This window comes from Plectrocnemia conspersa, unplaced genomic scaffold (genome assembly GCF_051122295.1).
Source record: "Plectrocnemia conspersa isolate PC_06_02 unplaced genomic scaffold, ASM5112229v1 ptg000009l, whole genome shotgun sequence".
NCBI lineage: Eukaryota > Metazoa > Arthropoda > Insecta > Trichoptera > Polycentropodidae > Plectrocnemia > Plectrocnemia conspersa.
Window position 1 is genome coordinate 17,041,097 of NW_028277173.1, and position 12,274 is coordinate 17,053,370.

Below are 12,274 nucleotides of genomic sequence, written 5' to 3' on the forward strand. Positions count from 1 at the left end.
GTTGATCTCACTCTTGAGAGATTATGGTGTAATTACCCTTGACGATAAACAGGTTTCGGAAATTATAGGAAATGTGTAAAAATCTTCTTTTTATCTTAAGGTTATATTTCTATTGAATTCATACAAATACCTCAAATAATTAAAAATATAAATATTTACAAAAATCAGGTCAGCTACTATTTAAGTTATTTATTATTACAGCTAAGTATATTCTCAGCATTTGATTAATGTTTAAGCATCGATAGTTTACGATAATGTTTTTATCACTACATGTGTTCAAAACAATTATATAAGTCAAATGGTGTGAGAGATATGATTTCTTTTAATTATCTATGTTTTGCCATATCAATATATTTTATGTGTTATAGATTAATATGTATATACATTTATCATAGTTTATTTATTTAATTGTTTTATATCATTTATTTATATAAGCGTAGTTCGAATATCTACTATAATAAATATGATTCGTTTGCCATTGACGAAGAAAATATTGCACAGGTTGTCCTCGTACCCAAGGTCAATTTTGGAATGCTTCCAACAAAATAACATAACATATAACTGCACTCTATGATTAAAGTTATTAAAAATAAACCAAACTCTAATATGTAATAGTTTGAATCCCGGTATTGACTCAACTCAATATATAAACATTTTTATACATTGAGATCAATATATAAAAAAATTTCCACAGCCTTTTCAACCATAAATTAATTCTAGCATTGATATTGTTAAATACTGTTTAATTTTGGGTCAACGTTGAAAATGCCAACAGATAGCCTCTATTTAATTGTATTTAGATTTTCATGGCACATAACCACGACCAAAAATCATCAATGTCAATGAGTCAGTTCCCAAGATCAATGATATTGATCATTAAAAATGTTTTAGAAGGTGTTTATAAATAATGGTATTTATTTTATTAATATTTGTAACTTATATTGTAAACTTAATTTAACTGTTATAATATGTATAATAGTGACAATCAAAATTATTTTTGGATTATTCGTTTATATGTTATTATTTTTATTTTATTTTAAAAAATATGCGAAGAAATATAAATATAAAATTAATAATGCAGTTAAATAAAAAATATTTTTAATGTGAAATAAGTTCAAATTATCTCTCTAAATATTTTGTTTAATTTTATTTTATTTTGCAAAGATGAGTAAAAATATAGGAGACCGTGAGATGGTGCTGGAACGTGTTTTGGGGCAAAAAACTAGAAGTTAGCAATTTTAAAAACTCGGCAGTATCTTACATATATAATATAATATTAAACATTTATACGGAAACTCAATTAATTATATTTATTTAAAAATATCCATATAATATTTGTATTCGTTTAAATCATAAATTATATTTGATATAAATAAAATTTCATATTCTAAACACTAATGTGTCATTATATGTAAATAAAAATCATATTATATAAAGTAGCATTATATTATTACAGCTCCTCGCATTTCGCATCACAATTTTTGATGATCTATTATTTCACATTAAAATTATTAGTTGGCAATCCCTGCTTTGAAATGATATAGTACACACATTCATATAACAAGCCAACCAATGCAAACTGTCCATAGTTAGTGACCGAGTGGCGGACTCAAGTACTTGCTCATCGAATCGGTAAAACTATTTCTTGTTAAAAATATCGATTTATAAATACAAGTGCATAGAAGCAAAATCATCTAATTTCATAACTAAAATAATTGTGTTATTCTTTTGATAAAATGTGTGCCGGTTGCTATGTAGTGACATAATAATCTAATTACATAAACATTGTGAATCATTATTTATTAGTGTAAGCAGAGTGTGTATAATTTATTTTACTCTATGGTTATTTTTCTGTTCATATGAGGGGTTTGTACAAATTTTGAGATTACAACCTAATTTGATTTTGTAATTTGAATTGTGTAACAAAGATCTCTCGTTAAAATATGAAGAAAGTATTTGCTCTTCAATTACGAATGCGATTGGTTAATAAATAGTCGAACGTATTTACTGTATAAAAAAAATGATTTGTAGTTTTGTCAATTAAAAACAAACTAAATGTAAAAATCTACATCCGTAACAGTTATTCACTATTCAATACCGTAAAATATAAAAAAAATATGGTAAAATATCCTGAAATACATATTGGTATTGGTGATTAATAAATAAACTCAACTATGTATATATTTATATAAAAAGGATACTCAGTAAATAAAATAGAAATTAAAAAAAAAATTATTATGAAATTTTATTTGAGGTTTATTTATTTTTTAATTTTGCATATTTTATGTAACAAATCGATATCAAATATAAAATTATAATTCGCAGGGTTTAATCCGTTTGTAAGAAATACTTATTTAATATTACTAGTAAAGAGAAAATGCTGCTTCGCTTAGATATGTTGACATACACATACAATATAATATTGTTACCATTGCTTTTTTTGCGATTGTCCGATATTCTTATTGAATATTTTTTTCATTAAGTTTCACTTTGAGAAAATTATTTGTATTTTACAAAAGAGTGCATACAGAAAGTGCTCTACGGTTTAATTTTTTTGATCCCGTTCTGTTTCTGCCTTTTTGTTTAATGCCACATTATGTAATTTTCTCAATCCCAATAATCACTATATTGGTGGAAGCCTTTTACCTCAAGAAACTTCCACTTAAGATCTCAAAATCACTTTTGAGACCAAGTGGAGGTTCTCTCTACACGTAAATGACGTTTGCGGTAAGTTTTCTAAGATGTTCGGCTTTGTTATGAAGAACGTATTTCACTCTGACGATCCGTCAGTCATTGGCGTCTTCTATGACACTTAAGTAAGTGACATTCTTGAATCGGAATCTATAATTTGAATTCCCCAAATAACAAAAAACTACCCCTTAATCGAAAAAAAAACTTTTTCAAAAGAATATTTAGTTACATAAATAACAGTTCTGGAGACTTATTAAAAATATACATAGACTTAACTTTCAGCGCGTTTTTTATATTTAGCATTTTGATATAAAGCAAAATTATTTAGTTACAAAATTTTGCAACCATTTCTCAGTCCACATACAGTTTGTAATAAATACTTGATCTCGTATCCTTATCTGCGTTTAAGCACCCCAGTTGTCTCATATGATCGTGCTGAATTTTAGATTTCAGACAAAGTAGCTGAACCAAGTTTGGCGTGAAGAGGGAAGCGGTTGCTTTCTCGGTCAGTGTTTGGCGTAACTCTACTTAGTGAGAGTCTGGTTAAATTCTCATTGTCTCAACTTGTGAAAAATTTTGAAGAGTGTCCCTCTCGATAGTGAATTTTATGTGCTTATATAACTTCGGTCGAGATGGTCTTTCCTACAAGAATTGGACTTTTATCACCAATGTACTTTCCGCATTACACTTGTCAATGCAATGCATTTGTAAGGGTCCTAATTGACCGTTGACTTTCAGAATCTCTGATCCATACGTATAAAATGTCCTTGTCGGCGATTCGTTAAGACTAACAGCATTTTTGTTTGCTGCGCTTTTAATGCTTATAAGCGACACATTTTTTATAGTGGTAAATGCTTATCTAAATATGGTTGAGTGGTTTTGTCACATATTTGTTTTAATAATAAAGAACAGTCATATGTACATAAACAGCATTTCTATAAAAATAGTCAAATTGAAAATTCGTATCAGCAGCACATTCTCCTTTGTCCCATTAAAACAATGCGGGACAAATTAGCGCCGATAAAATAGCGCAGCGACAAAACAGCGCGAAAACGAAAACATAAAACATTAAAAACAGGAATAATGTATTCGAAAAATTTGATGGCAATATTTTATATATTTATTTAAAGACTAGATTTTTTACAAAATTATTAAAAAAAATAGTTTGTCATTAATTTTCTTATCCATATAGTGATTATTTTTTTCAGATTAACTTCGATGAAAATCTTACAAAAATGATTCGATCATTATTGTGTTTATCGATTATTCTTTGTTTTCAATATGCGGGTATGTCATAAATATAGCAATAAAAATATTTTTTGCAACTAATTACACTATTTTTTTAGCTGCCAATAAACCTTGTATTCCAAGACAATATAATCATAGTTCAATAGTATGCGTTTGCAATTCGACATACTGTGACGAAATATCTAAACTAAAAGCTTTGCCAAAAGGGCATTATGAGTACTACTTTTCGTCTCAGGTATTTTAATAATATATTCTTAAAATATTTATCATAATCTATATTGCTTTTTTATGCTTAAAAAGGAAGGTGATCGATTCACACGGGTCAAAGGAGAGTTTTCGCCAAATACACCAAAAAAATATTCTAATAATAACAATGGAAACGGAGTTTTCGACTGGCTGTTGAGATTAACTTCGACTCCAAAAGCACCAGGTAAGTTACTATTATGATATATTGATAGTAAAAAATAAAAATATTGATAGTAAAAATGTAATAAAAGTAGTTCAGTCTACGCTGAAAGTATACCGAGATAAATCGTATCAAATCATTAATGGATTCGGCGGAGCTTTTACTGATGCTGCTGGAATAAATATCTTGAGTTTGACTGCGCCTACCTCAGAAAATTTATTAAAGTATTAGTTCAATACATTTCTTCGCGTTTATATTGAAGAAAACTTATACTTTTGCTATTTTTCAGGACTTATTTCAGTGAAAATGGTATCGAATATAATACGGGAAGAGTTCCAATCGGAGGTTGCGATTTTTCGACTCATCCTTATGCTTATAATATGTACCCTGAAAACGACGTTCATTTATCTAACTTTTCGTTAGCCGATGAAGATTATCAATATAAGGTATTATGATAATTTAAAAAAAATTAGATTTAAATTTATTATAGTTTATTTCTTTTGTTTTAAGATCCCTTTGATACAACAAGCTCAAGCCTTAGCAACTGATGATATTTACTTGATTGGCTCGGCTTGGTCTCCTCCTATCTGGATGAAGACAAACAATAATTATGGAGGTCTTAGTAGATTGCTTACGCAATACTATCAAACATGGGCGGATTATCACATAAGGTATGAATTTTCGCCTCCAAAAATTGAAGTTAAATTTTGTTTGAAAACTATGTCAATTGTCATACACTTTTTGGATTTTGCGGCCGAAAAAGTGTGACTTATATTCATATGTTAGTATTTTTATATAATACAAGTATTAAATTTTCACTAAGTAAATGCAGGTGTTAAGTGAACTAGTGTTAGAATGAGTCGCAACGAGATTTATTTATATTTAATATTATATTTGCATATGCCATATATCAGCTCAAACAAGCAATCATTTATTTACAAACATACGTATCAATGCATACGTATTATTATTAAAATTGCGTATGGAATTTTAAATTATACCAATTATTATACAAATTTTTTTATGGATCACACTTAAAGATCCTGCATAAATTGTTCCAGCTCCTCATAGCTATCGCCGAAAACATTATAGTGTTTGGCAGGCTCGTTGGGAAGCTAAAGGACTCGTGTAATGGGAGCGTCTTCAAGCGCTGACACCTTGGTCGCGACGATGAAGAATAAGGGACACGATCGCGACTCTAGGGCAATCTATATCACACAGCTTAAAATTATCGAGCATCGTCGGATTGTCAAAGCTATCCTTCAGCAACTTTAAAAGTGCTCCATTGGATAAACTCTTTTCTTTGAAGTGTCTACAGTGTAGACAGTTCAAGGAAAAGAGTTTATCCATTGTTGGTGTAGACTCTACACCAACAATGAGTACTTATATCACTATTAAATTGTTAGTGACACGCGCTCCACATAACGAAGCCGAGCATCCAATGCGTCAACCTTATCGCAAACTTTGATGAGACTAAACTTGTCACACTTACTTGCCAAAAACATTAATTGCTATATGTATTTGTGATCTGTTATACAAGTTCCCATGGCAATTAGATATTAAGGCGGATTAGAAATTCAAAATGTGGCCATTGACATTATTACAAAATTTCCAGCTTTTTTTATAATTGCCGATAAGCAAAATGTATTTTTAAAATAAAAGTAAAAGTAACAGACAGTAACAAGTCTGTGTACGCCCCCAAAGTAACGCATTGGTCAGACGATACAGAATAGGAAAGAGCGAAGCACTTTTTTTACAAAATAGTATATAAGCACTAACATAATGTATTTCTGCTTAAAACATTTTCATCAAAACTGTAAGGGTATTCTTAAAAATCCTCACTTGCCATATATGTGATTGATAAAAAGTAGAAAGAAGAAAGGACCCAAACTGGATCTATGCGGTACTCCATAATGAGCGAAATGCTCGTTAGAATGAAAATTACCATAGCTCACATACTGGTGACGGCCATTTGTAACTCTAGAGAAGCGAAAAATAAGTTCATGGCAAACTTAGTCGAATACTTTTTTTATGTCGGCATATACTACATCGAGCTGGATTTTAGACTCAAGAGACTTTGTCGCCACCTTCGAAAGGCGTTTGAGGTTAGTGAGCGTTAAGCAATGCGGATGAAAACCGTGTTGTTGGTCCACTAGCGCCTGCCAAAAGTGATTGTGAATATATCTTAAAGAATTATTGCAACCAGTCAAAAGTTTTCGATACGTGATTTATCACTATTTTTAAGGATCAATGTGACTTTTATACATCTCTTCAATTCAAGAAGCAATGAAGTTTTAAGTGACAAATTTGAGATTAAAAATCAGTATGAATAAATATAATATTTTATTTATACACCGGTACATGTGTATCTATATACTTATAACACTATTTACTATTTCATATTACCTATGACAAATAATTGCGAAATCTTATAGATATTCAAGCAATATTATTTTTAGTAATATTTGCATTGCATAATATACAACGTATTTGTTTGGTATATCCGATTTTAGCGCGTCTTGTATAATTACAAGTGTAAATAATAATATATTTGATATACTGTAAGTTTAAAATTAAACTGCATATAATTCATTAAAATAATTAAAATTATAGTTGGGATACTTATGAGTAATGCATTTGCTTATTAATGTCCTTCTTTGAGTCAATCAATATAGCAAAACCATTGTATTTTAAGTACCACTTAAAAGCACTTACAGCAATTTAGTTATTCTATTTCAACTGATAATCTAATAATAATTTTAGAAAATGCGTCATTTATGAATTTATTAAGAAAATCTCATTTTTGCACCTTTATTAAATTAAATTTAGTTTGCTTTTTGTGCAACACAATGATTTTGAGACATCTTCATAAAAAATTATATTATTGAAAAGTAATTTGTATTTTTTTATATATATACATAAAATATGATATAAACTATAATTAAAAACGATTATATAATATTTACAGATTTTTAGATGCGTACCACATGAACGATATATCATTTTGGGCCGTCACAACTGGAAACGAACCATCCAATGGCATTATACCAGTCATGGGCTTCAATTCCCTGGGGTGGATGCCAAGAGAACAGGTTAATAATTACTTGATTATACATCGTTAATTATTGTAATAATTAATTCAAAAATAAATGTACTCAGGCAGTATGGGTGGCTAATAATTTGGGACCATCTTTGAGAGCGTCCAAATTTGGCGACGTTAATATTTTAGCCCTTGACGACCAAAGATTTAGTATTCCTTGGTGGATTGAATGGGTAAGATTCTTAAATGTGTATAAAACTAAATTAATAATCGAATTGTTAATGTATCTTTCAACAGATGTCCGAAAATCAAAACACGATGCAGTACATAAACGGAATAGCAACTCATTGGTATTGGGATAGATTGATTCCAGCTAATGTGATTAATACAACTCACATTACCTTTCCTAATAAATTTTTGATATCTACTGAAGCTTGCGTTGGTAAGTTTGTTTAATTAATTAATTATTCAGAATATATCTAAATTATGGCATATTTATTAAAATAGTTAAACTAAAAATAATTTTATCATGATGAATTTTCGACGTCGATCAATAGATGTCCATTATAAAGTTAATATCTTCTGCTTTTAAATCTTTATGAATTATTTATTATATTAATAATCAGTAAATACTACTAAATTTATATGCTGTTAAATTTATATTCAGTGTTATTTTTATATTTTTCCAGGTGACAAACCATGGGAAACAGAAAAAGTTGAGCTCGGTTCTTGGTCTAGAGCTGAATTGTATATAGATAATATTATCGAAGTATTTTACTTTTAATTATTGATTGCTTACTTATTTATTATTTTTAAAAGGCTAAAATATTATTTATTTGTACAGGACTTAAACAATTGGTACACAGGCTGGACTGATTGGAATCTAGCACTCGATAGACGAGGAGGGCCTAATTGGTTTAATAACTTCGTAGACTCTCCAATCATAGTAATACCAGAAAACGACGAATTTTTAAAACAACCGTTGTTTTATTCGATGGGGCACTTTAGTAAATTTATTCCACGTGGTTCAAAGAGAATATTCGTCGATACAACTAAAGGAGATATTAAGAACGTTGCATTTTTGAGACCTGACAATGGGGTTGTTGTGATATTTTATAATCCGTAAGCTTAATATGAATAATTAGTATAAATAGTTAAATAGAATAGCAATTTTAATATTTTTTACTTTGTATTTTAAGGAACGACTTCGATAGGAAGGTTACTATATATGAAAGTGGAAGAGGATACATATCAATTGATGTACCTCGAAGATCAGTGCACTCTGTAGTGTACTGGTGATTATTATTACTAACCAAAAATAATATTTTACTGACTGTGATATGACATATTTATGCGAGAAATTGGCTGCAAAATTAAAGTATGTTAATTATTAAAAATATAATTAAAAACAATTCATAAGACTTATCTGTATAATCTATATGTGTTAGAGGCGTATATAATAATAATGTTGATGGTAAATGATTTTATTTGAGGGAATATTTCATTTTATTTTAAAATGAAAAATCAAATTAAAGGTTACAGTTAAGGTTACCGTTAGGAGCAAAAAAAATTTTTCAAGATCTTTCGTTCTTTCGTTCAAACGACTCTGGGAGTCTTTTTTTGTGTCAGACTATGTAACCACGGGCTATTTGTCAGCATATAGTATATAAATATTGAAGACCTCAATAAATTAGTTACATACTATTTATTAATCATAACAGGATAAATATTCAATAAATAATATTTTTAAATGAATATTTTTACATATCTTATAATAAAATAACACTTTTTTATATCTACAAATTTAAAAGCGAGTGTAAATCTGTTTATTCAATAAACATTTATTAACTTCAAAATTTTTAATTATAGCTTACTTACAATAAAAAAACACATAGATCATAGATTATTTAATGAAAATTTCATTTATTAAAATAAATATCAATTAGTGAAATAATAATAGTTCAAATATTAACTAACAAGCACATGTAACTGTTTTCTGCTATCTATGATGATGAATAAATCTATTGTGTATCTTTGATCTTTTCCTTTATCGTCTGATGAAATATTTTTTGTAATTTTAATGAAAAACAAAATTTTGAGCAAACATGTTATTGTACAATTTAGAATACATATTTATAAGTAACTGTTAAAAATAAATATATCAGAGATACGTTTACAAAGCCTAAAATACAAGGTCCTTAATATATTTATAACATAAAACATATCTATGTACAGATTGATCCTACACCAAAATGTATTAGGCTTCATGAAAGTTATTTTATTAATATTTGTGATTAAATATTGAAATTTAATTTAACAGAAATAACAATAATATCAAAAGCCCCATGTGTCATCGTTTTTGGGAATATTTATTTATGCCGTGTCTTGTTTATTTAAATAAGACGCATGTTGATATGTGTTAAATGACGCACAATATTGCGTAGTATTTTTAATGCAATAAATATTTTTTAAAATACCAAATCTATAGAATTTTTGAGCTCGAAGCAAAGTGGGTGTATATTGTGAAGTATTATATTTTTTAATAAATTATCTGTAGCCAGCATTGCTATATTTTTTTTTCAGATTCCCAATTTAAATACAAATAAAAAAAACAGTGGAAGTTAGTTAATAATACCACTTTCTGCATACTTATATAAAAATAATAATTCTCAATATAATATTAAGATCTTTCATATCATACAGTGTAACACCTTAGAATATTTTTTCACTGCTATGGATTGTGAGGAACACATATTTCAACTGGCGATACGGGATATTATTTTTGTTCAGAAAAATATTAAATTGATAGAGATTTATCCATGTACTAACAGAATCTCTAAAGCTTTGGCTTATTAAAATATTTCTGTAGTGATCTAAAAGTTATGCGTTTTATTTTTATGCAAAGCAAATCTATTTGTATTTAAAACTATTATTATCGTGCAATATTTTTTGAATCTCTACATAAGGGATATGAAAATGTTGACGAAATCATCTTAAAAGCAGCAAAAGAAGTTTAGCCAGTATTAAACTGACGAATTTTTTATCTTGTCACTATTTCACAAGAAGATTGATTAAGAAACAAAAACAAAAATAGTTACAAATTTGAACAAAGAAAATATTTCGAGTTTTGGGTATCGTTACATTCCGTCAATTGAAGAACTTGGTGAATATTTGTATGGTGAGTTTATTAATAAATTAAAAGTGGTTAATATTTACATATCCATTCAAAATTACAATCGATTTTTTTAGATAAAGAGGTAAGAATTTATTCTCTCGTCTCAAACTTAATGATGGTTTTCTCCACATATGTCCAACTTCATGAGAATACAGCGCATCATTTTTGGAAAACAATAATAACTGTATTGTTGATGAAAGCAGTTAAAGATATAGCTGAAAGAGCTATAAAGTTGATACAAGACTTCCATGCTCTGATTATAGTAAAAGAGGAACAAAAACAATATTTGCTTCATTGTGTAAAGGAACACAGAGAGATGTTGCCCAATAGTAAGACGCTTTAAAATGAAAACATTTTCAATAATTATGTTTTTTAAATGTAAAATGCTTATTAATTCGTGAGTTAAATACATTCTGGTTCTGTTTTCCTGAAATTGAACGGAATTCAATTTTTTACCTAATCAACCATTTTTTTAAACATGGAACTTGTTTTTGCTCTTACCAACCGCCTTAAAAACGACCCTAAAAATAGTCACGACATATGGAATAAGTATCTGATTTATTACCAACACTTTATTAATCGGAAATTTGCAAATGCATGTTCCATGTTCTTCAGTTTCATTCTCAGCTAGTCGATAAATTAATGTCAACCGGGGGTCCAGCGGGGCGGATGCCCACAGAGAGGTGAGAAGCGCTGATTTTTTTTCTTTGTCGTCAATTCGGCATAGGTTAACGTTATTCTAGAAAATTGATATTTCACTAATGAGTGTTAAGAATCAAATATAATACATTTAGAGGGTATGCGTATAGGACTTCGTAAAAATATTTGCTCTATATAAGGGACACCCAAATGTATTTTAATAATACTATCGATAATTTTTATTTAAAAAATAAAAATTATCCAGGAAAAAAATTACAAGCTTATAAGTATAAAAAATATAAAGGTCCAATTGAATTTTCCTTTTCCAGTCATCATAAGTGCGTTTATCATTTTTATCTTTTATATTTGTGTGTTATTTTTGTGTGTTCTGTCATTTTATCTGTTAATATTTTGATTGTGGAGCTATCATTAAATTTGAAAACATTTAAAACTCAGAAAATTCTTTGAAAAAAGGTGCCAGCGTTTTATGACAAAAAAAACACTACATATATATATATATATATATATATATATATATATATATATATATATATATATATATATATATATATATATATATATATATATATATATATATATATATATATATATATATATATATATATATATATATATATATATATATATATATATATATATATATATTTTAACACTTCTTATGTAATTACGTTTTCAACTCATTGGACTTTCCATATTTGAAATCAAAAAAAAATCTATTTGGATTCTGAAGACACGACTAAATAACTACATACAAGCTCAAATATCTTTAGATAGTTAGTGTGATAGAGTTTAAAATATAATTTAATTAGTCTAATATAAATTGAAAAGATAAAATTAGTATTTACTATTAGATTTATTATATTATAAAATAAAAAAAATATGTGACTAACTAGCAATTTATGTAAAGATTAAATATAATCAAAAAAACTGCGTGAATATCACCAAAATGTGTCCTCTAATTTTTTGCATACTGAGCAAGCTAAATAATCTTACAATCGTCCATTTTTTATAGTAGTATGTCTTTATAAGATCTTCAAATATTGACAAATTCTTC

The 12,274-nt window shown here is 27.9% G+C and overlaps 1 protein-coding gene across 3 annotated transcripts; it reads left to right on the forward strand.

Annotated features, from left to right (window-relative positions):
• Window positions 1-1,547: 1,547 nt before the first annotated feature.
• Window positions 1,548-9,866, forward strand: LOC148232081 (lysosomal acid glucosylceramidase-like). 3 transcript variants are annotated; one of them, XM_088192140.1, is made up of 13 exons: window positions 1,548-1,632; window positions 3,900-3,978; window positions 4,038-4,174; window positions 4,240-4,369; window positions 4,437-4,569; window positions 4,635-4,791; window positions 4,856-5,016; window positions 7,314-7,437; window positions 7,505-7,618; window positions 7,683-7,827; window positions 8,075-8,154; window positions 8,230-8,507; window positions 8,585-9,866. In XM_088192140.1, exons 2-13 carry the CDS (start codon window positions 3,927-3,929, stop codon window positions 8,682-8,684), a joined length of 1,611 nt encoding a protein of 536 aa, XP_088048266.1. In that variant the 5' UTR covers window positions 1,548-1,632; window positions 3,900-3,926; the 3' UTR covers window positions 8,685-9,866. The 3 variants fall into 3 exon arrangements, with proteins under 3 accessions (XP_088048266.1, XP_088048267.1, XP_088048268.1); XM_088192141.1 differs by having other exon boundaries at window positions 1,559-1,632; window positions 4,440-4,569; XM_088192142.1 differs by lacking the exons at window positions 1,548-1,632; window positions 3,900-3,978; window positions 4,038-4,174; ... (2 more) ...; window positions 4,635-4,791; window positions 4,856-5,016 and adding an exon at window positions 5,431-6,450.
• The last annotated feature ends 2,408 nt before the right edge of the window (window positions 9,867-12,274 follow it).